Source organism: Piliocolobus tephrosceles, chromosome 8, assembly GCF_002776525.5.
Source record: "Piliocolobus tephrosceles isolate RC106 chromosome 8, ASM277652v3, whole genome shotgun sequence".
In the NCBI taxonomy this organism is placed as follows: domain Eukaryota; kingdom Metazoa; phylum Chordata; class Mammalia; order Primates; family Cercopithecidae; genus Piliocolobus; species Piliocolobus tephrosceles.
Window position 1 is genome coordinate 12,913,511 of NC_045441.1, and position 25,109 is coordinate 12,938,619.

General features: G+C 58.1%; 2 protein-coding genes across 5 annotated transcripts in view; one reads left to right on the plus strand and one right to left on the minus strand.

Moving 5' to 3' along the window:
- BUD23 (BUD23 rRNA methyltransferase and ribosome maturation factor) overlaps nucleotides 1-2,672 on the plus strand; it is a 14,399-nt gene extending 11,727 nt beyond the window's left edge. For all 3 annotated transcript variants that reach the window (XM_023218686.3, XM_023218685.2, XM_023218687.2), the window contains 2 exons: nucleotides 2,083-2,172; nucleotides 2,307-2,672. In XM_023218686.3, the coding sequence (XP_023074454.1) occupies nucleotides 2,083-2,172; nucleotides 2,307-2,361 (145 nt within the window). In that variant the 3' untranslated portion in view covers nucleotides 2,362-2,672. The remainder of the gene's footprint in view (nucleotides 1-2,082; nucleotides 2,173-2,306) is intronic.
- A 1,296-nt stretch (nucleotides 2,673-3,968) lies between these two features.
- Nucleotides 3,969-24,395, minus strand: STX1A (syntaxin 1A). Of its 2 annotated transcripts, none has more exons than XR_002733013.1 (10): nucleotides 24,286-24,395; nucleotides 13,304-13,381; nucleotides 12,850-12,949; nucleotides 9,822-9,896; nucleotides 9,037-9,110; nucleotides 8,836-8,944; nucleotides 8,511-8,584; nucleotides 7,599-7,736; nucleotides 5,495-5,690; nucleotides 3,969-5,249 (listed from the first exon to the last, which is right to left on the minus strand). XR_002733013.1 is itself a non-coding variant. In XM_023218684.1 (10 exons), exons 1-10 carry the CDS (start codon nucleotides 24,313-24,315, stop codon nucleotides 5,172-5,174), a joined length of 867 nt encoding a protein of 288 aa, XP_023074452.1. In that variant the 5' UTR covers nucleotides 24,316-24,395; the 3' UTR covers nucleotides 3,969-5,171. The 2 variants fall into 2 exon arrangements, 1 of the variants encoding a protein (XP_023074452.1); XM_023218684.1 differs by having other exon boundaries at nucleotides 5,495-5,605.
- Nucleotides 24,396-25,109: the final 714 nt, after the last annotated feature.

Sequence of the window (25,109 nt, forward strand, 5' to 3'; positions counted from 1 at the left end):
GATTACAGGCTTGAGCCACCGCGCCTGGCCCATCCTCCATTCTTTACCATTCTTGATCATTCCTGTCTTTCCCTACATTTCACATCCCGTCAGCCTGTCATTGAGCCCTGCTGTCCGTCCCTCAGTGTGTATGCCCGTGCTGGCCCTCCCTGCTTCCAACGAGTCTAATCCAGCAGAGCCTAATCCAGCACTACCCCTAGCCTGGATTGCTGAAACAGCTGCCTACCTTGTCTCCCTGCCTTTGCAGTCTTTGCTTCTTGCAGATTATTTTCTGCATAGCAGCAAGACTGGTCTTTTTCTCTTTTTCTAAAATGTAAGTTGTATCTTGACATTACTCTTTCAGTGTCTTCCTTGCAGTTCCGCTCCCCGTCCAGGTTGGTTTCCTTAACACCCTTCGCTGCTCTAAGTCATACATACCAGTTGACTTGGTTATTATTTGTGTCTCCATCTAGAATGAAAACTTGCTGAGGACTGGTATTGTATCCCTGACGTTGAAAATAGTGTCTTGTTAGTAAAAAGTGCTCAGTATTTTTCTGAATGAATAGTTGATGATAAGGTAGTGAAGAGGGAGGTTATTTCTGAGTTCCAGTTGACATGAGGGAAAGGTCTTAAGACCTTTAAGACATTTAAGAGGAAAAGTGAGCCCCAAATACACGTGTTGGGAAGGCCCACAGCTGGGCACAGCCAGGCATGTTCCTCGCGTCCACCATAGGTTTATGCTGCCTGACCCCCTTGGTCTTTGCTCATTTCCCTTAGCTTCCCTAGTTCATTCCCTGTGGGCAGCTGGGGCTCTTCTGGATGACCGCTTCTCTCAGGTGTCTGTCTTGGGCTCCCAGGGTGCACTCCCTCCTCCTCCCTCACAGGGGAGGTACACATTGCCTCGTCTACTCCATGCATCTTGGGATCCCTTTTGTCTTCACACTGGTGTCTTCAGACGACATGTCCTAAAAGTGAACATGGGTAAGCTGAATGACGTGAGCCTCCATTCCTCAGCTATCTGAAAAGTGGGGGTAGTCACCCATCTTGGCAGTGTATTCAGGGTGCCCAGCACATACCTTGCCATCCCTCGTTGTGTAGGCTCACACTTTCAGTTCCTCAGATGAGGTAGAGAGCAGGGAAGGGCCTCTGTTACTGTCACCTCCGTCTGACCACATTCAGGACACTTGTTTATTTTAAATAAATAGGTGAATTAAGAAGTCTTTTAAGCTTTTACCTAATCAGTCTCCAGGCTTTTTTTGGCCTGTTCCTTCCTTCCTCCTGGCCTCCTCCCTCCCATGCCTCTCATGTGCCTCCTGCAGGGCTGGGCCCCCACTTCTCTTGGGACGTGTGTTTTGGGGCACTCCCTGTCTTCACCTCCTCCCTTTAGCTCCCTTGATGACTTTCCCCCTTGCTGCTTCTCCCATGGCCCACTTGTTGGCCCCTCTTCGCCACTCAGCCCTTGCTTTGTACTCCTTGTAGAACCTTGAGATGATGACTCCTGTGTCCCTAGTCCTGCTCTGCAACTGCTCCTGCTTTGTGCTGGCCCATCAGGCTCAGGCACCCGAATGGCAGTTCCTTGGCTTGCCCCGTCTCTGATTTCTACGGATGGTCACAGGGGTGTTCGGGGTTACCCCAGCCCTCTTCTTCCTTCACACCCCTCAGTCCTTCCTTTTCAGCTCCTCCTCTCCATCCCTGTCTTCCTGCCCCCAGGCTGTGGACTCTAAGCTCCTGCCATGAACTGTCCACTGTGCTCTTGAAGTTCAGGTGATGATGTGTCACTGCATTGGTAGAAAGCGGCCTGCTTACTGCTGCTTAGCTGCTTCCCAAAGAGGGAACAGACTGCTTGCTGGCGTTGAGATCTCCATGCCTGGCCCAGCCCTCTCCTCTCCCCACCCAACAACCTCTGTGGCCTGGGTGGATGTTATTGGGAAGGAGGGTAAGTCTAGAGTGGGGACTTGTGTTGTAGGGAAGGTGGAGCATTTGCGGGAAGGGGCATCTGAGGCCACCAGACTCAGAGGTGAGCTTGCCATGGATTCAAGTGGGGGCCAGATGGACAGCCCCATCCATCAGCCATCCATCAGCTCATCGCCGTCTCCACCACAGGGTCCCATTCAGGATGTCGCGGCGGGGAATGGTGAGGAAGAGCCGGGCATGGGTGCTGGAGAAGAAGGAGCAGTACAGGCGCCAGGGCAGGTGAGTGCTAGCCTGGCAGCTGGCGGGGTGGGTGTGGGGGTGCCTATTGCCACTAAGAGCTCCCCTGCATTTGAAGGGTCCAGGGCTGCTTTGATCTTTTTTTTCTGAGACTGTCCTATTCCTTTTTTGCACAGGGAAGTCAGACCTGACACCCAGTACACCGGCCGCAAGCGCAAGCCCCGCTTCTAAGTCACCACACGGTTCTGGACAGGCACTTGCCTCTGTACTTTTCTATATTGTTTAGCTGACAAAGTAGTATTTTAGAAAAGTTCTCAAGTTCTAAAAATGTTTTCTGCAGTAAAAAAAAGTACTCTGGGCCGGGTGTGGTGGCTCACACCTGTAATCCCAGCACCTTGGGAGGCTGAGGCGGGAGGATCATTTGAGGCCAGGAGTTTAAGACCTGCCTAGGCAACATAATGAGACTTCGTTTCTGGGGGGGAGAAAAAAAAGCTCTGAGAGCATCTTGTTTAAAAGCAAGAAATAAAAATTCCTTTTGTGGAGCTCTGGCATCTCCCAGCTCTGTGATTCTCGCCAAACTCCGGTTCCTCCTGGTGGGCTACTGCTTGACTCCCCAGGCAGGAATCAGGTTTAAAAAAACTTACCGTGGGCCGGGCGCGGTGGCTCAAGCCTGTAATCCCAGCACTTTGGGAGGCCGAGACGGGCGGATCACGAGGTCAGGAGATCAAGACCATCCTGGGTAACCGGTGAAACCCCGTCTCTACTAAAAAATACAAAAAACTAGCCGGGCGAGGTGGCGGGCGCCTGTAGTCCCAGCTACTCAGGAGGCTGAGGCAGGAGAATGGCGTAAACCCGGGAGGCGGACCTTGCAGTGAGCTGAGATCCGGCCACTGCACTCCAGCCTGGGCGACAGAGCGAGACTCCGTCTCAAAAAAAAAAAAAAACTTAATGTGCATGAAAGCATCCATTTGCAAGGAACAGAGTCCTTTAATTTGGGGCTCATACATAACTATACCACAATCACAGCAAGCGAAGTTGGGAAGAGGGCCCGGATGAAATGTGTTTGTGGTGCCCACTGGCCAGTCTCTGGCTTCCCTTCCTGTGAAGGTCTTGCCAGTCCAGTGGCCCCGGCCTGAACTGTGGCACTGAGCTGCTGCATGGTCAGGTGCTGACCAGCCCAGCGCTCAGATGTCTTGGGCTGATCTCTCGGCCGTCACTGGTGGTGGGAAAGGGCGGGTCCTGCTCTGGGGCGGTGTGGGGCTGCCCGGCAGGCTGTGATAGGAGAGGAGGTGGAATGGTTTGCCTGAGCCTTCTGCATGTGGGAAGAGGCAAGATCTTGGGCATTGCACTACAGAGCTGGATCGGGTGTTCAGCAGCTTAAGACGTTAGGCAATTGGTGCAGGGGACCGAGGGGCTGGGTGTCTGGGAGAGGGGTGAGGCTTGGGGCCTGAGGATCCAAGCCCTGCAGTGGGGTCTCCTGCAGGTGTCAGATTCCAGGCCTCGAGTGTGGCCTCTGGGCCTGTTGTCAGGGAGTAAGGCCTGGATGTTCTCCACTGTATGGCGGTAGACAGGTCTGAGGAAATTGAAGGTCCAAGGTGGGGTTGAGGCTGAGTTGGGATCCTCGCCTCTGAGCCCTTCCTCTTAGTGCTACATCCATTCATCCTCAAGTTCCAAGACTGCGACACTGCAGATGGCAAGAAGTCTAGAGCAGCCAGGCCAGGCATAACCTGTGGTCCCAGCTCCATGGGAGGCTGAGGTGGGAGGCCAGCTTGGGCAACAGTGAGGACCCTCCTAAGGTTTTCCCCCAGGAGACCTGGGGAAGAAACCTAGAACAGAGGCCTGGTACAGATACAAATGTTTATTCTACATAAAAATTTCACAAAATGGGCAGCTGGTTGTACCAAGACCTTTGGTGAAGGGGTTGGGGGAAATCGCTGTTCAAGAAGGCAACACGGACGGTCACAGTCACTGGGCAGGAGTAAAGCCGAGGGAGGGTGGGGCACACGGACACGGCCCCATCCCCTGCTGCATGCACTCGCATGCATCTCCCTGCCTGTCCACAAGGGAGGGGGTGCTGGGACGGGGGCACATTTCCCATGAGAAGCCCCAAGGTGGTGAGGAGGACGAGGTAGCCCTCCCTGGCTGGCTGCCGAATACTGCATCCGGGACACCTGACACCCACGTGGCACATCGATGGGGGATGGCAAGGGCAGGATGAGACTGCAGGCCTGAAATAACATCTGACTTCCCAGAGCGCAAGACAGCAGGGGCCACCATCCCAAACATGCAACGCTGGCTCGAGGGCCTGACAGCCTCCAGCCTGCTGTGCCTCCCTGGCTGCAGGAGTGGCTGGAGATGGGGCACCAACCAGCCCCTTCCAGAGGGACACCTGGGGTCAGGCCCAGCCCAAGGGGTTGCTCCTGGGGCTGGAGGAATGTGGGAAGGGAAGCTGAGGCCCAGGACCCGATGGACTTTGCCCCTGGGCAGGGGAGGGAGCCTGGAGCCATGGCAGCCTGAGTCTCCCTGGCAGTGATCAGCGATTGAGGCTCAGAGCTGGGCTGTCCCTCAGGGCCACCTCTCCCCTAACCTGAAAAGCAGCACCATGTGGCCAGCTGGTCCCCACCCCTCAGGGCTCTGCTTGTGGGGACAGCTGGAGAGGCCAGAGGACAGGGCAGGTCAGTTGGAGGCAAGGTCAGGGTCCCCAGGGAAGAGCAGAACCCGGGCCCACCGAGTTACTGAAGGCAAGGAAGGATGGCCTGTGTCACCCTGGCGGCCCTGCCTGGGTCTGCCCCTCGCTGCGCACACTGCGTCCTCCCCGCTGGCTGCCTCCCTCTGCCTCTTCCATACAGACGCACACAGAGATCATGCACACGACACGGGGTGGGGACGGAGGGCCCATGGCAGAGAAGGGAGCATGGGGGCCAGGAGGGAGGGTGCTCTGAGCCAGAGGCGGGGGTTGGGAGGGCAGCCCAGCCAAGTAGCAGCAGCCAGGGCCTCCTCAGAGTGGCCCACCCGGAGTGGAGTGGCAGTTCGGCTGGCTTCTAGGCGAAGATGCCCCCGACAGTGGAGGCGATGACGATGCCCAGGATCACACAGCAGATGATGATCATGATTTTCTTCTGCGTGGGGAGCGGGCAGGAGAGGCCTCAGACAGTGGTGGTGGCAGGTGGGGTGGGACTATGGCGAAGGCTGAGGGCTGGACAGTCGCCGGGGATCCAAGCAGGGGAAGGTGATGGCCTGGGAGGGGGCTGTCACGGGGAGCTCCCGAGAGCAGGGAGAGAGGTGGGATGGGGAGGGATGTGGGATGTTTGGGGGTCCCTAATGGGTGCTGGGGCATGGGCTTGGGCAGGGCTGGGCTACTGACCCGGCGCGCCTTGCTCTGGTACTTGACAGCTTTCTTGGTGTCAGACACGGCCCTCTCCACGTAATCTACCGCGTGCTCCACGTTGTACTCGATCCTGTCAATCATCTCCCCCTGCGGGGCCGGGGGCACCCGAGCTCCAGAGGGCCCCCTCCTCAGGGCTGGGCTGGGGCTCGGGGCAGGACTTCAGGAAAGCACCCTGAGGCCAGAGAGAAAAAGGGGGCATGAGGAGGATGGGGTACAGCTTCTCATCTGGCCCAGGCACCCTGGGCGGGCTGTGAGAGGGCCAGGCAGGCTCCCCAAGGCAGCTCCCACGTCTCCCCGCAGAGCAGCAATCCTGGGGGTGGAGCTGGCCATGCAGTCTCAGCTGAGGGTTGGGGACCATGCAGAGAACACTGTCAGAGAGATGGCAGTGTCAGGCAGAGGAAGGTGGGAGCAGGAGTGGGTGTGTTCAAGTCTGGGCCTGCCCTGGCCATAGCTCCTGAGGTGGCCACGGGTGACCCTCCCCACACCCACATCCTCAGGCATGATGGCTCCATCCAGCTCTGTCTGCTGTCTGGGGTCTTCAGTCTTTAAGATCTCAAGGTCAGGAGTTTGAGACCATCCTGGCCAACATGGTGAAACCCTGTCTCTACTAAAAATACAAAAATTAGCTGGGCATGGTGGTACGCGTCTGTAGTCTCAGCTACTCGGGAGGCTGAGGCAGGAGAATCAGTTGAACCCGGGAGGCAGAGGTTGCAGTGAGCCGAAATCCCGCCACTGCACTCCAGCCTGGCAACAGAGCAAGACTCCATCTCAAACAAAAACAACAAAACAAAACAAAAACCAAAAAAACCCTGCCCAGCCCCACAGCCCTCTTGAGCCCTGTGATCTGGTCCCATGATACCCCAGAGGCCAGTCTGACCATGACACTGCCCCACAAGACTCCTAGGGCATGTCTCCCTCTCCAAGTCCATCTGTTGCCTTCACTGGCGTCCACGTCACTGTGGTCTGTTTCTCACCAGATGGCGGCAGCAGCAGCCTCCTGACGGCCTCCCTACTTCCTAACCAAAGTCACATCACTCCCATACTTAAAACATTCCAACCTGGCTGGGTGCTGTGGCTCACATCTATGATCCCAGCACTTTGGGAGGCTGAGGTGGGAGGATCACTTGAGCCCAGGAGTTCCGAGACCAGCCTGGGCAACACAGAAAGATCCCATCTTTTGCTAAAACAAAAAACAAACAACCCAAACCCCCTCCAATCTGGAAGAGACTGCAAATTCCTCAGCACACTGCCTGCCAAGGCCCCGTCCATCTCGTCTCCAGCTTCGTCTCGGTTCCGACCCCTCCTTGTGCCCCCACCCCCATGGACCTCCTTTTTCGTTCTGAAATAAGTCTGGGTCTTGCTGGGCTTGGGACCTTAGTGTTGCTGGGGCCAGCTCTTCATCTTCCCCTGTGAAGTCTTCACAGCTGGCTCCTTTTCACCGTTTTCTGGCATCAGTTCAAATGCCCCTTCCTGAGAGGCCTTCCTTGACCACTCACTCCAACAAAGGCAGCCGCCCCATCGTGGTCACAGTGTTACTCCAAGTGTAACTTTGGAACCATAGTGGCTGCAGCACCACCCTTGAGCTTGTCAGACAGGCATCTTCCCGGGCCTTCACCTCACCTGCCAGACTCTGGGACAGGGACCTGGAAACTTGTAAGTCCTCCAGGTGACTCATTCAAGTTTGAGCCCCACTGAAGAACCTTCCATTTGTTCTTTGGCAGCCCTTTTGCCCAAAAGCCATTCACTCCAGGAAGCAGGTCCCTCAGCTGTCCTGGTCACTGGGGAAATGCATGGCCCACAGTGGCCCCATGAGGAAACAGTAAGGGAATGAGAGCTGGCAGGGTGTAGGGGGTGGGGCCATGCAGGGCCTGGGGTCCTTAAAGGTCAAGCAGAGCCATGCAGAGGACAGGGACCTTCGGGTGGGCAGGGTCCTGGCGGCAGTTTCAACAGCAGGTGATTGGTTACCTGAGAACTTGGTCTCTCCCCGGCAGGGCAGCATGTCGGGCAGAAAGGGTGAGGTTAGTGCAGCCCTGGGTGCTGGTGTGGGCTGGAGTGGAGGGTAGGGGGGCCCGGCGCTCACCTGGCTCTCCACAAGCATGGCCATGTCCATGAACATGTCGTGCAGCTCACGGATGCTGTTCTCCAGCTTGATGATCTCGCTGTGCCGCGTCTCAATTTCACTCAGTGCCTGCTTCGAGATGCTGGAGTCCATGATGATCTGGGGGTGGGAGCAGGGGGCTGGGACCCAGAGGCTTGCTGAGGGGCAGGGCAGAGGGCCGAGGGGGAGGGCGTTTGGGGTGGGCAGAGCTGCTCCGGAAGGGGACCCGAGGCTTCCTCCCCAGCCACAGCCCTGCCCGCCTTGCTACCTGGCTCTGCCACCTGCTAGCTGTTATGTCATTTCTCTGCGACCCAATCTCCTACCTGTAACCTGGGGCTAGTGACACTCTCCACCCGTGCTGGCCACAGAGCGAGTGCTCAGTGACAGTCCTTACCACGAGCGTTTTGCAGAGCCTAAGTTGACTGCCCCGTGGACCCAGGCCTGGAACCGCCTTTCTCCCATGCCTTCCCCACCCACTGAATGTGACTGCTCCCCCGCTCTCTCCTGGAACTCACAGCCCCAAGCCTGCCTCGAACACCTGTGTGCCACCTCCTTCAGGGAGCACCCCTGCCCGGCTTCACGTGAACACAGAGATGGCCAAATGTCCTCCAGGAGGGGAAAAAGGCCCACGGATAAGAGGAGAAGCCCCTGGCGGCCGGCGAAAGGAAGTGGGTCCAATTGGGAGGCATCAGGAGACAGGGGTCTTCAGTCTACCTTTGCCACAGATATTTATGTGACCTCAGCCGGGTGTTTTCCCCTCTCTGGGACTCCTTCCTTAAAACCTGCCTTACAAGGGATCTGCGTCCAAATACTGTCCAGACCCTGCACTCGGGGTCGTGAACGTGGGGAACATGGTGAGGGGATCATGGCAGGAGGGGTGGGGCCCACACTCACCCCAGAGGCAAAGATGGCGGGGTTCCCACTCTCCAGCATGTCCTCCAGCTCCTCACTGGTCGTGGTCCTGCCGGCTGCAAGCGAGTGGGGTCACACTGAGCCCAGCCCTCTCCGGGGAGTTCAGCAGCAGCATCGGGCCCCGCCCCCTCCAGTCCCAGGCCCGGGCTCCCCCCAGCCCTGAGATCAGCAGCAGCCTCAGGCCCCGCCCCTTCGGCCCTTAACACAGCAGCAGCCTCAGGCCCCCCCCTCCAGCCCCTAACTCAGCGGCTGCCTCGGGCCCCACCCCTCCATGCCTCGCCCACTCCAGGTCCCGCCCCCAGCTCACTGATCTCCAGCTGCCTCTGGATACGGCCCTTGCAGCGCTCACGGTAGTCGGACTGCGTGGCGTTGTACTCCGACATGACCTCCACAAACTTTCTGGACAGCGTGGAGTGCTGGGGGCCCGAGATGGAGGTGCAGGGATCAGGCCCCGCGGGGACCGACCCAGAGTCTCAGGTGCCCGCCCACCCTAGACTCCCGACCGCACCTGTGTCTTCCGGATCCTCAGATCAGCAGAGGAGCGGTTCAGGCCTTCCTCTTGCTCGATGGACTGCTCGATGCCTGGGGGCACAGGTGGGTGCTGAGTCAAAACCAGCCCCCTTTACCCCCGCCCGGGACCCCCACACCCGGCATCTATCCGCCTCCCCACATCTCCTAGCCTATGCGTGTGGCCTGTGGCTGGTGGAGTCAGTGCCAGGCACTGATGGAGGAGAGGCCCTTCGAGCTGTGACGCTGTGTGGTGTGTGCACGTGTGTAAATGCACACCCACTCCAAGCTGTGAGTGTGAGGTCTGCAGCTCCTGCCACTCTGTGCCTGGGTACTGCTCCCTTTCTACTCAGAGAGGCTGTGTACGAGGGGCCGTGCCCACAGCGGGGAGAGCCAGGGGGCCCCTGCTGCAGGGCATGTGGCCCCGAGGCCTTGGCACTCATGGGGTGTACGTGTCTGTTCACCCAGCATACAGGGCTTCTGCATGAGACCAGGAAGTGCTGGCCACTTCTTTAACCCTCTTTAGCAGAGGTGAGGGGCAGTGCCCGTCCAGAGTGGAGCCCTCCCTCGACAAAGCCTCGGGCGGGTGTGTCCCTGGGCCCAACTCAGAGCCTGGCACCAACGGGCCTTGCCAAGTAGCTGTTGAGTGAATGGGCACATGACGCCACCCTCAGAAACGAAAGCAAGATCCGGCGCACCCCCTCAGGGTGAGCAAAACCCCATGGGCTCCCCAGAGAAAGCAGGCCTAGAATGCCCCCCACCCACCCCCAGACAAGCCTGACTCACTCTTTAACTTGGAACGAACTTTGTTTGCTGTCTTCTTTATGTCGGACATGAGTTCTTCCAGCTCCTCCTTCGTCTCTGGGGAGGTAGAAAGGGTGGGGGTGGCCCCCTAGGCTCCGCCGGGGACTGATGTGCAGACTCAGCCTCCGGCACAGGGGCCCCAGTGGGGGCTCTGGGTAGATCTCAGTTCTCCCCTGCTCCCCTGGCTAAGGCTCTGCCTGCCCCCTCCCTAATTCTGGGCCAGGGATGCACCAGCTGCAACCTCACCCCCTCTTGTGCTGTCTTCGGAGGAGCCTCCCTTCCTCCTTTGCCGGCGCCCCCACCCCCTGGAGATAACAGATGGGTCTAAATTTAAGGCAGAAATAATTGTGGAGCAGCTGGCGATGCTGGAGTTGGCACCGGGAACAGTGACTTGATGCTTGCTGGAGTTGAAGGTGGGGGGGGTGGTGCGGGCTCACCTGGTGTTACCTGGTGGCTCAGGAGGGTAGGCAGCCAGCCAGGGGGCTGACAGGGGACCATCCCGCACTCCCTGAGTCGCAGGCTCAAACACTCTGGTTGGGGCAGACCTTGCTGTTCCCACAAAGCTGTGCCTCCCGGGGTGCTAAGTGCCCGGCGGATGGAAGGGGGCAAGGGGTGGATGGCCTGGGTGGGCGCTGATGTGGGCCCTGAGGTCCAAAGAGGTGGGCATAGTCGGCCCTGGCCGTGGCAGGTAGCTGGGGCCCTGGTGAAATCGGAGGAGGGTGGTGGCATAGTGTTTTGTGACCCTTGTTCCAACTAGAACCCTCTCCCTAAAGCTGGCAGAGGCCATGGGGGTGCCCAGCTTGCCCCCCTGCCTGAGAGGAGCTGGCTGGAAAAGTGGGGCAAGACAGCTGCCTCCCCTAGGGGTGCTCCTGGCAACACCCCAGTCTCAGGACACCCCCAGGACTCCGCCCCGGGAGAAGCTGGGACTGAGCTCCGGCTGTCACCTTCCCACCCGCCCCTCTGCTTGCCTCTGGGGCTGGGGTTTGTCCTAGAGGGGACAGGGAGGGGTATCGAGAGTGGCTATCAGGAAGGCCCCGGATGGGGTCACCTCCCAAGTGGAATGCGGTGGGGTGGAGCGGGGAAGTGGGGGTTCCGAGGCGCGGAGGAGGGCGCCTCATCCGTAGGAACAAAGGAAAAGTCGGTTACCAGCTGCTCTGACGTCTCAGCCTCTTTTGCTCAGACCCAAAATAGCCCAGGCCGGATGGCAGCCCCCAGAGGAGGCAGAGCCCGCCTTGCCCGGGAGAGCCCCCCACTCACTGCCATCTTTCCTGGAGACTTCTCCTTAACTCTGTACCGCCTGTGCCCTAGAACCCCCAACATGAGCCCCCTCCCCTTAGCGAGAGCCTGGGACTGCTCAGCTCACGGGTGGTGACTCAGAACCGGTCCCTATGACTGTGCATGACACCGCAGCGGGAGACGGTGCGGGAGGTGGCCTGCAGGACCCAAGGTGTGGAGCAGACAGCTCTGCTGCCCCATGCCCGCCCCACCTGTCAGCAGCGAGAGGCCTGCTCCCCTGCTCTTTAGAGCCCTCCGTCCACCCCACAGGGACACACGGTGTCCCTGACCCTGAGAGGAACAGCCCACACAGGGACACACGGTGACCCAGATACCGCTGGGCGCAGACATCCGTCTCATGCTGCCATCCAACAAATCTCTAGGGCGAGGAGCGCAGCATGGTGAGCCCTGGGGCGTCCCTCTCTCCCTCCTGCCCTTCCTGAGGCAGGCCACCCTGCTCCCACCTGACCCATTTTGCCTTCTGAGGGCGGGGCACTGGCTTAGTTGGTGTGGCATTGACCTGGGTTCATGCACAATTTGGGGCTGTGGAAAGATTTACTCTGGGTTCTTGAAGATGCCAGTGGGCTTGGGGGTGAGGGGTCACAGACTGGGAGGCCGTGCTGGAGGCGAGAAGAAAATCTGACCTCGGGCACCTGAGTGGCCAGGGCCTGCCTCCCTCAAACACCTGACGGCTGCATCCCTGGGACTCAGGGTGAGCCCCCTCCAGGGGAGGGCACCTATGCCATCAGCCTGGCACCTCTCAGTGTAGTAACCAACATCTCAACAGGAACGTGAGGACCGGGTTGGGGAAAGCCGTCTGGGGACGGAGTGCAAGCCTGACACACAGGCTCCCAGTGCGGACGGAGATGGGTGACTTCCTAGAGCCCTGAGAATGCCCGCCCCGGGGTGCCACGTGGCCAGGTGCCAGGGCTGCCAGCTCCTTCCGGAAGCTCTGCCTGCTTGGCCAGCTTGCCCTCCCACAGCGCTGACGCCTCAGAGCTGCCATCTGCTCCCCTGGGAGGCGCGGGGCGGGGCGGGGCTGGACTGAGAGGCCTTCCTATTGATCAGAGAGCTCCCTCCTTCCCTCCTTCCTTCCCTTGCTCCCAAAAGCCCAGGGCTGCAGCCAGCCCAGTTGCCTTAGAAAAAAGCCAGTTCGGCCGGGCGCAGTGGCTCATGCCTGTAATCCCAGCACTTTGGGAGGCTGAAGCAGGCGGATCACGAGGTCAGGAGATCAAGACCGTCTTGGCCAACATGGTGAAACCCCATCTCTACTAAAATACAAAAATTAGCCGGGTGTGGTGGTGGGTGCCTGTAATTCCAGCTACTTGGGAGGCTGAGGCAGGGGAATCGCTTGAACCCAGGAGGCAGAGGTTGCAGTGAGCTGAGATCGTGCCACTGCACTCCAGCCTGGCGACAGAGTAAGACTCCGTGTCAAAAACAAACAAACAAAAAGTTCACTTGAGAAGGGTGGGGCCGATCGCCTCTCCCATCACCCAGGTCTTTGGGGAGACCTGGTCTGGCCGGCCTGGGACGCTGGGTTCTGACCCCCCAATTCCAGGCCGGGGACAGCTGCATTTTCTAAGGCTCCTCCTGAAATTCTCCTGACCCTGGCCTGCCCAGGCACTCCTACGCCCACCAGCCATGAAGGCTGTTGAGGTCCTGTGAGGCCTTCCTGGCAGCAGCCCCTCCCGGAGGCCTGTGGGGCCTGAAACCTGTCCCCACCCCATATACTCACTCTCATCGGGGTTGGGGGAGGCCAGGATGGCACTGTGCTTCCGCTTCACCTCCTCCACGTTCTCTGCGATCTTGTCAATGAAGCCTCGAATCTCCTCCACCTGCGGACCAAGGCCGGGTGATCAGGAGGAGGAAATTGGGGGACAAGGCTTCTGGGGCCCAGGCATGGCCCAGAGTAGGGCTGCGGTCAGGGCTCAGGGGGAGGACGGGCCAGGCTCCGGGTGCTGGGGTGCAGTGGGGGTGCGTCCTTCCAGACCTGGATGGGGAGGAGTGCGATCGCATGTTTAGCTCCGCTCTGAGGTTCCATTTATTCACCCACAAAACGGTTCCTTCGTTGGCACCCTGGAGCTGCTGAGCCAGGTGCAGGTGTGAAAGATCCCTGAACCTGGCTCAGAGGTGAGAGCGGCCCCCCAAGGTCTGCCAGTGTGCGGGAAGGGGGGTGTGCTGGCTCCCACCTGTTCAAAGAACTCATCCATGAAGCGGTCTCGGTCCACGGTGACAGTGACATCATCATCATCATCGCTGTCCTTGGCCTGTGTGGGGTTGTACACACATGAACGGACGTACGTACAGGACCTACCTCTACACACACAGGTGCCCAGGGTGCAGTGCCAGGGCCCCACCCCTCCCCATCTCCCTGGGGGCCTCTGGGCAGGGACAAGAACAGGCCTGGCTGTGCCCTCCACTCCCAGCCACAGTAAGATCTGGCAGACCGCTGGGGACCCGGCACAGAGACAGGGACCTTGCCTGGCACACTGGTGTCAAGGCCAAGTCTCAGCCTCCAGGCCAGGGACTTCCTCCCTTGCCTATTCGCCTGCCCCCTCCCTGCAGCTGGGGAGGCAAGCGAGCCTGGGACCAGCCGCTCTGGGCCCTCTAGGTCCCCTAGGCCTCTGGGACAGCTGCCTGGAAAGTGCATTCTCTACTCTTTTGGCCCTGTGGTTTACACACACACACACACACACACAAACACACACACATTTTTAGAGTTGAGGTCTTGCCGTGTCACCTAGGCTAGAGTGCAGTGGTGCAATCACAGCTCACTGCAGCCTTGAACACCTGGGCTCAAGCAATCCTCCCACCTCAGCCTCCCGAGTAGCTGGAATTATAGGTGTGTGTGTACAACCACGCCTGGCCCCAGTGGTTTTAATGCAGGTGGAGCCCAGAGGCCCCAAGCTCCCTTTCCAGAGTGGGCCCTGTAAGGGTAGACCTGCCTGCTCTGTCCCAGGCCTGGGCACCCCTAAACCCCAGCCCCGAGGAGGGATGGATCATATCTCTTAGGAATCTCCTGTCTTTTTTTTCTTTTATTTTTTGAGACAGAGTCTTGCTCTGTCGCCCAGGCTGGTGTGCAGTGGTGCCACCTCGGCTCACTGCAAGCTCCGCCTCCCGGGTTCCCGCCATTCTCCTGCCTCAGCCTCCCGAGTAGCTGGGACTACAGGCGCCCGCCACCACGCCCGGCTAGTTTTTTGTATTTTTAGTAGAGAAGGCGTTTCACCGTGTTAGCCAGGATGGTCTTGATCTGCTGACCTCTTGATCTGCCTGCCTCAGCCTCCCAAAGGGGTGGGATTACAGGCATGAGCCACTGCGCCTGGCTCCTGTCAGTCTTTTTTTAAAAACAGTTTTTACATTTAATTTTTATTTTTGAAGAGACAGGGTCTCACTGTGTTGCCCAGGCTGGTCTTGAACTCCTGGCCTCAAGCGATCCTCCTGCTTCAGCCTTCCAAAGCACTGGGATTGTAGGTGTGAGCCACTGCACTTGGCCTCCCTGTCAATTTTGACATTGGACCTTGGTCTGCCTCCTTCCAGTCCCAGACCTGGGCCCAGCAGGCACGGGAGGCAGTCATGTTGCCACTTGGCTCGGGTCCTGCCTTAGGCCTCAGCCACAGGTGCAGGCCCCACCCCACTGCCCCAGGAGCAGCTGTACAAAAGCCACCCCCATCACGGGGTAGGGGTAATTATACTTCTGACTTCTCGGCATGCCGGGCACAATCATTACTGTCTACCTCACACCGTGAGTCAGCCAGGGTCAGTCCACCCTGCTGGCAAGGCCAGGTCTCTCTCCACAGCCAAGGCAAGGATATCCGGGATGGCCACCCTGGGGCAGGGACTGAGGTCTCTCAGCCTGGGGCTCAGGGCTTGTTCCCACCTCCTTCTTTTTTTTTTTTTTTTTTTTTTTTGATAGTCTTGCTCTGTCACCCAGGCTGGAGTGCAGTGTCGCGATCTTGGCTCACTGCAACCTCCACCTCCTGGGTTCAAGCAATTCTCCTGTCTCAGCCTCCCGAGTAGCTAGGATTACAGGTGCATGCCAGCATGCCCAGATAATTTTTGTATTTTTAGTAGAGAACGGGGTTTCACTATGTTGGCCAGGCTGGTCTCGAACTCCTGACCTCAGGTGATCCACCCACCTTGGCCTCCCAAAGCGCTGGGATTACAGGCATGAGCCACCGCATCTGGTCTTGTTCCCACCTCATTTCTGAGTGCCTCATGGGAGCGGCCACTGCCTGGCTCTGCCCACCTCGGTGATCTCTCGTCAGGATGGAGGCAGGCGGAGGTTGAGGGGCTGAGAGAGCTGAGGGGACTCATCAGGCTGGGCCTTGACCCCTCTGGCTCTGTTTACTCTTCTGTGAAATGGGGACAGTGACACCTGGCTGCATGGAGGGAGGGCTGAGAAAGAGTGGGGAAGCACGGCATGTATGTTTGTTTGACTGATGAATGGACTGATTGATTGATTGAGACAGGGTCTCTCTCTGTCACCCAGGCTGGAGTGCAGTGGCATTAACATAACTCACGGCAGCTTCGACCTCCTGGGCTCAAGAGATCCTTTCACCTCAGCCTCCCAGGCTGCTGGGACTACAGATGCATGCCACCACACCCAGCTTGCTTATTTATTTATTTATTTATTTATTTATTTATTTGTTTGTTTGTTTGTTTGTTTGTTTGAGACAGGGTCCAACTATGTTGCCCAGTCTGGTCTCGAACTCTTGGGCTCAAGTGATCTTCCCACCTAGGCCTCCCAAAGTGCTGGGAGTACAGGTGTGAGCCACCACGCCTGGCCTGGGCATGTTCCATGAGGGGCTGTGCCCCTGGGGCTCACCGCTCCCATTACCCCATCAAAGTGGGGATTCATGGGGAGAGGGGGTAGTTAGGAGCTTTGATAGAGGCGGCTCAGAGGGGCCTCCTCTCTTTAAGATATCACACCACCTCCCCAGCAGCTAAAATAAATCCTCGTTCCCACTCCCCACCGAGTGCCTGCAGCTGTCACCAGGTGGCACCCCCTCCCCTACCAAGCTCCCTACAGACACAGAAAATCCAGGAGCCGTTTTCATGCTTTTAGACTGTGACAGGCCTAGGAGTCGAGTCAGAGGAGCCCCCCTAGGGAAACTGAGGCAGAGCGCTGCCAGGAGGAGCCCAGTTCCTCTTCCTGGGCAGGCTGCCAGGTTGGGAAGCGGCCCTAGGAGCTTCTGCCATCCAGCGTCCTGCCCTCTTGGCCCTGGTGCTCAGAGGATCAGGGGAGATGACAAAGGGTGGATGGAGAATGATCCAGCTCCCTTCCCATGGCCAGAGACAGGCGTCACTACCAGCCCACCGAACCCGTCCCGCCCTCAGAGACCCCGGCCCCTGTCTGGTGCCTCTCTTGACCTCAGCTTGCCCATCTGTGTAATGGGGGCAGATTGTCTCCAGGCATCCGGCCAGCTCTGACCTGCTATCTTCTCCAAAGGCTGAAGGCTGGACCAGGAAGCTTCTCTAACAGAAAGGCTGGCAGGGGAGATGCTCACATCCTCCTCTGCACCCTCCGTCTATGAGGGTGGGGTTGGGGAAAGGGAGACCAGGGCCAGGCTCTGAGGGGGGCACCCAGGTCAAGTCTACCCTGGAGGTGGCATTCAGATTAGCCCCAAAGCCAGTGGGAGGGCTGAGGGCCTGACCTCTGAGGCATGGTCAAAGCAGCCGCGGCTCGGAGCAAAACTAGAGGGGATGGGCCAAGGGGGCCTTTCCTCCCCACATCCTCCTACTTCATTTTCGGGAATTTTCACCGCCAGCTCTGCTCTTTATCCCGCTGCCCTCACCTGGGATCAGACCCCACTCTACCACACCTACAACCGGTTCCTGGCCCTACGATCCACCCTCTGCCCCCAGGCTTCCCCCAGGCACATCCCTCTGCCCGGGATGCTGATTCCATGAAGGTGACATTCCCCTCTTCCTCGATGCCACCTCCTTCCACAAGCCTCCCTATCCCCCCAGATCAGTATCTCGCATCTCATTCTTCCACACACCATTCACATTCCTATCGGAGCCATGAGTGAATACTCTCAGGCCCTAAGGGACCTGAAAAGTCCCCCTGGCTTCAGCTTCCAGCCTCCGCTTGCATACCTCCTGTGACGGTGAGCTCACTAGCTTCCCCAAACAGCTCTACCCATCTCGGGCAGCCCTAACTGTTAGAGTCCTTCTCTTTCCTGTGGTTTGGTTCCAGGCCATAAAGAACCTGTGAGTGCTCTCCCTGGGGTGCCCCTGCTATAGATCTGAAGGTGGCATCCACATCCTCCCTAGATTTTTCTTCTCAAGTATTCCTTCCCTTTCAGATCCTTTCCAGGGACCCCAAATTACAGCCCCTGCCCAAGACTTGTTCCACTGTGCCTCTGTCTCCTGTCGTACAGCACACAAACTGAATCTGCTGCTGACTGTGGTCTGGGCAATGCTAAAGATCTGGCCCATCCCCTCCTTCTTCCTATATGATCTACCTCTATTAATATAGCCAGCGATCAGGTAAGTGATCATGTAGCGGTTCCTGTCAAGACTGTCTGTGGAGTGGATTTGGGGTTCGAGTAAAGGACCTTTTTCCTGTTTCTGCATTTGTTCCGATGCTTATTTCAGTTTGTGGGATTCTGATGGCTCCTGACTCTGTTGCCCCCTGCACCCTCATCCACATCCAAGCCAGAGCCTGGTGGCAACATTCTAGAGATGGCCTCCAAATTAACTCTGGCATGTAATCGGTTCTCATTGGACATGGAATAAACTGATAAGGATGCAGGATGGCAAAGCCCCATTGCCATCCTCACCTCCTCTGTTTCCCAGCCCAGACACACTCTTGACCAAAATGTAACTAGGTGATGTGGCTATCCTGGCATGCTGTCTTCCTGGTGTCTTGGGCTGGCCAGGGTGAGCACTGTATATACATAAAGCAGCCAGGCATGATGGCTCACACCGGTAATCTCAGCAGTTTGGGAGGCCGAGGTGGAAGGATTACTTGAGTCCAGGAGTTTGAGACCAGCCAGGGCAACATAGCGAGACCCCATCTCTACCAAAAAATAGAAAAATTAGCTGGGCGTGGTGCCATGCATCTGTAATCACAACTACTCAGGAGGCTGAGGTGGGAGGACTGCTTGAGCCCTGGAGGTCGAGGTTGCAGTGAGCTCTGATTGTGCCATTGCACTCTGGCCTAGGTGACAGAGCAAGACCCTATCTTAAAAAAAAAAAAAAAAAAAGCGGACACCCAGATTTCTGTGGAATAATTAGGGCCCAGCTCCCTTGGGGATCTACCAGTGCGTTCCGAGCGGCAGTTACAGCTCTGGAGAGGGGGCTGGATTGGAGTTGGGGACTTGGAACCCTCCGCTGTGCAGGTGGCAGCTGGAACTGTGGGGCACAAACGCAAAGGCCCAAGTGTCTTACAGACGGATGTGCCCAGATATCATACGGGCACCTTGCCTGCCTCCTGGCCAAAACCAGGCTCCACCTGTTTTGCCAGAGTCCCCTCCTCTGAACTGCCTAGCGCAGAACTCCAAGATGTTCCAGGGCCCCCAAGCTGGAAACCTAGGACATCTGCCATCTTCCTCCTCTTCTCCCATCCAACCAACATCCAATTTATCCTGGCACTTTTTTTTTCTTATTTATTATTATTTTTTTTTTTGACACAGAATCTCACTCTGTTGCCCAGGCTGCAATGCAGTAGCGCAATCTTGGCTCACTGCAACCTCTGCCTCCCAGGTTCAAGCGATTCTCCTGCCTCAGCCTCCCAAGTAGCTGGGATTACAGGCGCCCGCACCACACCCAGCTAGTTTTTGTATTTTTAGTAGAGATGGGGTTTCACTATGTTGGCCAGGCTGGTCTTGAATTCCTAACCTCAGGTGATCTGCCTCCCTCGGCCTCCCAAAGTGCTAGGATTACAGGCGTGAGCCACCGCGCCCGGCCCTTATTTTTTTTTTTTTTGAGACAGGATCTCGCTTTGTTGTCCAGACTGGAGTGTAGTGGCAAGATCATAGCTCACTGCAGCCTTGATCTCCCAGGCTCAAGCAATCCTCCAGCCTCAGCCTCCAGAGTAGCTGGGACTACAGGTGCCTGCCACCACACCTGGCTAATTTTAAATTTTTGTAGAGATGGTTGTCTCACTATGTTGCTCAGGCTGGTCTCGAACTCCTGAGTTCAAGCCATCTTCCCGCCTCAGCCTCCCAAGTAGTTGGTACTACAGGTGTAAGCCCCCAAGCCCAGCTAACATCCTGGTGTTTTTTTGTTCTGCATTCAGCAGTTCTCAAAGCTGGGTGAGCACCAGAATCCTTTGGGGGGATTTTAAAAAAAGAAAAAACAAAAACAAACAAACAAAAAACAGGTTCCAGGGATCCATCCCAGAGACTGAATCAAAATTTATAGGGGTAGCCGGGTGCAGTGGCTCATGCCTGTAATCCCAGCACTCTGGAAGGCCAAGGTGGGTGGATCACCTGAGGTAAGGAGTTCAAGACCAGCCTGGTCAACATGGCAAAACTCCATTTCTACTAAAAATACAAAAATTAGCCGGGTGTGGTGGTGGTACATGCCTGTAATCCCAGTTACTCGGGAGGGTGAGGCAGGAGAATCACTTGAACCTGGGAGGTGGAGGTTGCAGTGAGCCGAGATCGTACCACTACACTCCAGCTTGGGTGACAGAGCAAGACTCCGTCTCAAAAAAAAAAAAATGACCAGGAAAAATTGGCCAGGTGCAGTGGCTTACACCTGTAATCCCAGCACTTTGGAAGGCCGAGGCGGGCAGATCAGGAGGTCAAGAGATCAAGGCCATCCTGGCCAACATGGGGAAACCCCGTCTCTACAAAAAATACAAAAATTAGCCGGGCATGGTGGCGCGCACCTATAGTCTCAGCTACTCAGGAGGCTGAGGCAGGAGAATCACTTGAACCTGGGAGGTGGAGGCTGCAGTGAGCTGAGATCGCGCTACTGCACTCCAGCCTGGCGACAGTGTGAGACTCCGTCTCAAACAAACAAACAAAAAAACAGCAACAAAAAAATCACCACCTCCAACCAGAAAGGCTGGGAGGGAGTGCTTCCTTACCTCCCTACCACAGAGACTGCTAGAAGACCAGAACTTGCTGGAACCACAGGGGGCTGGATGCCCTGAGCTTCCCCTGGCAGAGGCAGGGCAGCCCTGATGGTCTCTCCTAGCAGAGACTCCAGGATTCCAGGACACTTTCCTGGATGCAACAGTCTTGACTCCTCCAAGAGGTGCAGAGGCCAGGCAGCCTCCAGGCCTATCCCAGGGGAGCCATCAGGCCGGCAAGGTTGATTCATCACTGCTAAGCACAGTGGCTGTTGTCTGCCTCAAGCGCTATTTTTTTCCCTTTTTCTTTTAAATGACTAATCAAAGTCAATATCACTAGTGCAGAGAGGCCCGGAGCTGAGTCAGGGGTGTGCGAGAGGCCAAGCTGGGTCTCCAGGAAAGACGGCTGTGCAATCTGAGTCTCCTCACCCTGTCCGCAGCCTCCAGGTCTGTGTATACCAGGTCCCCGCCCTGCAGAGTCTGCCCCTTCACAGGGCCCCAGAGCGGCTCAGGGAGGCAGCTTCAGGCCGTGGAAGGGGCCAGGCTCTGCCCCCACAGGCTGCGTGGCCTCAGATAAACACCTGGCCCTTCTGGACCTGTTTTCTGACCTGTAAGATAGGAGGTTGAACTACATGGTCCCAGGAAGCTGTTCCATCTGCACCCCAGATGAAAATGTACCCAAATGCATCGTTCATGCTGGGAAACCCCTGGGAGGTAATGGAGGAAGGATTGGGGGAGCCCTGTCCGACTCCTGTTCTTATACCCTCATGCCTGCCACTCTGCAAGGCAGGTAACACTGGCTCCATTCTGCAGATGAGGAAGTGAGCAGAGGGCGATTAAGGATGAACCTTCCCGGCGTTGCCTCTCAACCGCCAGACTCTTCCCAGCAACGAGAGAGAAGGGGAACTGGTAGGCAAAGCAGGGCCCTGGGCCTCCCCATCCAGGCCTGCCTGGTGAGTTGGGCCCTCACGGGCTGCTCCAGTGAGTTGGGCCCCGGTCTAGACCTCAAGGCAACTCAGGGGGCCCCAGACACCAGCTGTCAGGACCACCTGCTATTCTCTCCTGGTTGGGCATTCCAACCTCTCTGCCTTCACTAAGCTGTCCCCTCCTTTGGATCACCACCTCTCCTCCTATTCAAATCCAGCTCCTGCTCCTGGGCTATCCCAGGGTCTCTTCTTCCAGGAAGCCTTCCAGGATTGTGCTGCTCCAACTCTCCCTCCTTGCTACGTCCTCAGCCTCCTGCAACAGGTCCCATGTGTCTGTCCCACATGACCTGACACATGGACAAACACCGTTCTGGGCCCAGGGAGGGATAGGTCAGCTCTGCAAAGTCCCCAGGAAGAAAATCAGGGAGTCTCTGAGTTGAGGGGAGGAGGCAGCTACAGCCCAAGTAGGGCTCCCTGGGGATACCCTAACCCAAAAGTCTCTCCCTGGCTGTGTGATCCTGGCCCTGTCTTCGGTCTCTCTTTGCCACCTGTAACATGCAAATGACCTTTCTGATCTCTGAGGACCTGCAACAGCATTGAGGCCCCCTGGCTAGTCCCCGGTGACCCCCTTCACTCCCCGTCTGCAGAGGGAGAGGTGGGAGCTGGAGAAGGCTGGAGAAGGCTGGAGAAGGCTGGAGGGCTGGGCCGGGCCTGCAGAGTGAGGAAACGCGCCAGCTCCTTCCCCAAGTGTGACTTTTATAAATAAGCTCCCTTCGCCTCCTTCCAAATGTGGTGGCGTTGGGTAGGGGAGAAGGAGAAAGAAGAGGGAGGAGGAGGAGGAAGGGGGGGGGGGGGCGGGCTGGGAGCGGTGCATAGCCGCTGTCCCCAGCACCATCTCTGTTCAGCCCAGCCCAGCCGGCCCCAGTCCAGCCCAGTCTAGCCCAGTCCAGCCCAGTCCAGCTCAGCCAGTGCTGGCCTCTTACTTCCTGGAGATTCTGGGCTGAAAATTCTGACTCCTGGGGTTTCAGGTCTCCTACAAATGTGGAGCTGGAGTCAGGAGACCTGTGGTCCCGCCTCTTGCCCGGAGAAACTAAATTCTAGGCTTTGCCATCCCCACTTCACAGATGGGACCCCCAGGTCCAGAGGGAAAGCAGCCCTGTGGGAATGGCGGCCCCACCAAGACTGACTGTCTCATCCCACCCCGTGTGGGCTCCTGCCAGCCGTCCTCCTGTCTGCTAGAAAGCCCTCCCTGGGCAGGGCCACCCAGCAATGGGTACAGCCTCCCTGGGCTCTGAATGCCTTGTGTGGGGAGGGTGGGGGCGTCTGGAGCGGAAGCCTGAGACCATTCAAACCAAAGCCTGGCTTCACCATCTAATCAGGGGGCGAGGAGATAGTAACAGAGACAGACATCAGAGCAAAAAGATCTGGGTTCAAACGCTTCACAACCCCAGCTCCACTGGCTGTCCCCCAGTGCCAGCCAGGCCTGAGTCTATCTTCAGGGATGAGGCAAAGCCCTTTTCTACCACCCCTCCCTCTAGCAGGCAAGCCACGTCTCCTTTGTGCCTCAGTTTCCCCTTCAGCTAGGGGGATGAAGGCTGACATGCCAGAGGCTGTTATCCTATGTAAGGGCCCATGGTTCCCCTGACCACTTGGTTCCCACACATACCCTCAGGTAATCTACCAGGCGCCCAAACATCAGCAAATTACACCACACAGTCATCCATCACCAGGAAAACACTCATTCTGACTCAACAGAGCTCAGGAAACTTGAGGGCAACCACAGGGGCCGCGGGGGAAGTGTTTAGAGCCCATATGCGACTTGAGGGACCATCTTCTTCCTTTGAAACCTCATGGGGTTTACCCCAGGGGCCGGGCGCTGGGCCAGGAATAACAGGTCTGGAGGCAAAGTGTAGGCTGTGGTGCCAGAGCAAGTCAGGGAGATGAAAGCAAGGGAGCCCAGGTCCCGGTTCCAGGATGCCCAGGAGGCAACCATGACATAATGGGGCAGACAGGCTCCAACTCAGGGAACCTCTGGGTCGAGGAGACAAGCCATGGGGTCAAACACCCAAAGGATACTTGACATTTTCCACAGGAGGGGACCTTAGGGTTCTAGCTCCTAACTGAGGGCGCAGGGTTGGGGTGGGGTTGGGGGGCTTCCGGGGATCAGCAGGCAGGGCTGCCAGCCAGGTGACCAGATGACCAGATAAGACTCAATCTAGTCTTCAGCCTTGATTCCTTCCCCCCCCCCCGCCCCACGGGACACACCCAGGGAGGCTTCATTTCCGTCACTGTCCTCCACTCCCTGTCACCATTCTCCTGGGCTCCTCATCCCTAAGGGCAGAGGCCAGGGGAAGGGGACCCACGCAGGCTGCAGGTGTCCCTGGGCTGGGAGAGGGTGAGCTCTGACTCAGAACATTTGTGCATCCTCCTACTTCCCTCAAATCCTGCCCCAGGAGCCACACCCCAGGGGTTTCTGAGATACAGGTAGAAAAATAGATTCAAGTCTCAAGGAACCCTGAAGGGTCTGAAACGCCAGCCAGGGCTGCCCGGAAGCCCGAAGGTGGACAGGTGGACCGGGGGCGGGTGTGACCGCCCCCCACCCCCAAACCTGGGGCGGGCAGTGTATCCCTACCGCGACCTAGCGGAGGGGGAGCCACAAGTGATGGGAGCCACAGGTGACCAGGGCGGCACGAGGAGGCCGCCCCCACCCGACTGCCAGGTTTCCGCAGCGGGGCCCCGCTCAGGGGACCGGCCCCGGCCCCACCGCGGTCCCCTCGTCTGTCTACACCAAGGGGGTTCCCACCGCTGTCCCCTCGTCTGTCTACACCGAGAGGGGACGAGAGGTCAGAGATGAGGGACAGTGGAGGGGCCAGAGACAGGGCCTGCTCTGCGGGAGGGGGAAGAGGTCCCACCACCGAAACCCCATCATACCCTCCGAACCCCCCAAATCAAGGGGGCCTCGAAAAGTTTATCCAGGACCCCGGACTCCAGCCGACCGTCCACTTGTCAGCGCGGCCGAGCTCACGCGAGCCCGTGACCCCGAGTGGGTCCGAGGGGCGGAACCCGGAGGGGGGTCAGGGTCCCCGGCTCGCCCCGCTCCCTCCAGCCGCGGCTGGGGGCGCATGAGTGGCCGCCCTCCTGGCCGCGGGAGCCGGGCGGGGAGTGTCCGGCGCGTTGGCGCGGGCGGCGGGCGGCCGCGCGCGGGGGCCGGACTCACCGTGCGGAGCTCCTGGGTTCGGTCCTTCATGCTCCCGGGAGTGGCAGCGGCGCCGGCTGCAGCCGTGTGAGCCCCGCATGCGCGACGGCCGCCCCGCGGCTGCGCAGCACCAGCCCGGCCCCGCCCCGGCCCCCGGGACCCCGGCCCCGCCCCACCCCGCCCGGGCCCCGCCCATACCCCGCCCCGACCCCGCCCCACCCCACAAGAGCAGCCTCCTGGGGGTCGAAACCCTGGGGTCTCCTCCTGGACGTTCCGCATGGGTGATCGCTCCCGGGCATGGGTCCCCAGAGACCCTGCTGCCTCCTCTGCCCCAGCCCCGTCTCATTTTTTATTTATTATTTTTGGAGACAGGGTCTCGCTCTGTCGGCCACGCTGGAGTGCAGTGGTGCAACCATAGCTCACTGCAGCCTTGAGCTCCTGGGCTCAGGCAGTCCTCCTGCCTCAGCCTCCTAGGTGGTTGGGACTACAGTTGCTCGCCACTACTCCTGAATAATTTTCAAATATTTCGTACAGAGAGAGTCTTGCTGTGTTACCCAGGCTGGTCTCGAACTCCTAGCCTCAAGCGATCCTCCCTCCTCCCAAAGCTCTGAGATTATAGGCGTGAGCCACCGTGCCCGGCTTCCAGCCTCTTCCCTACATAGCTGCTCAGCATTCCTGTCCCAGAATCTGGTCCTCATCCCCAGATCCCTTCACTTCCCCAGAATTTGCTGGAGGTTGTAACTCCCTCCTTCATTTCATTACCCTGGGACCTCCTGCACTCCCTTCTGTTCCCCAGCCAAAAACCTCCTGGAGAGTTCCAGCCTGGGAGCCTCCACCATTCCCCC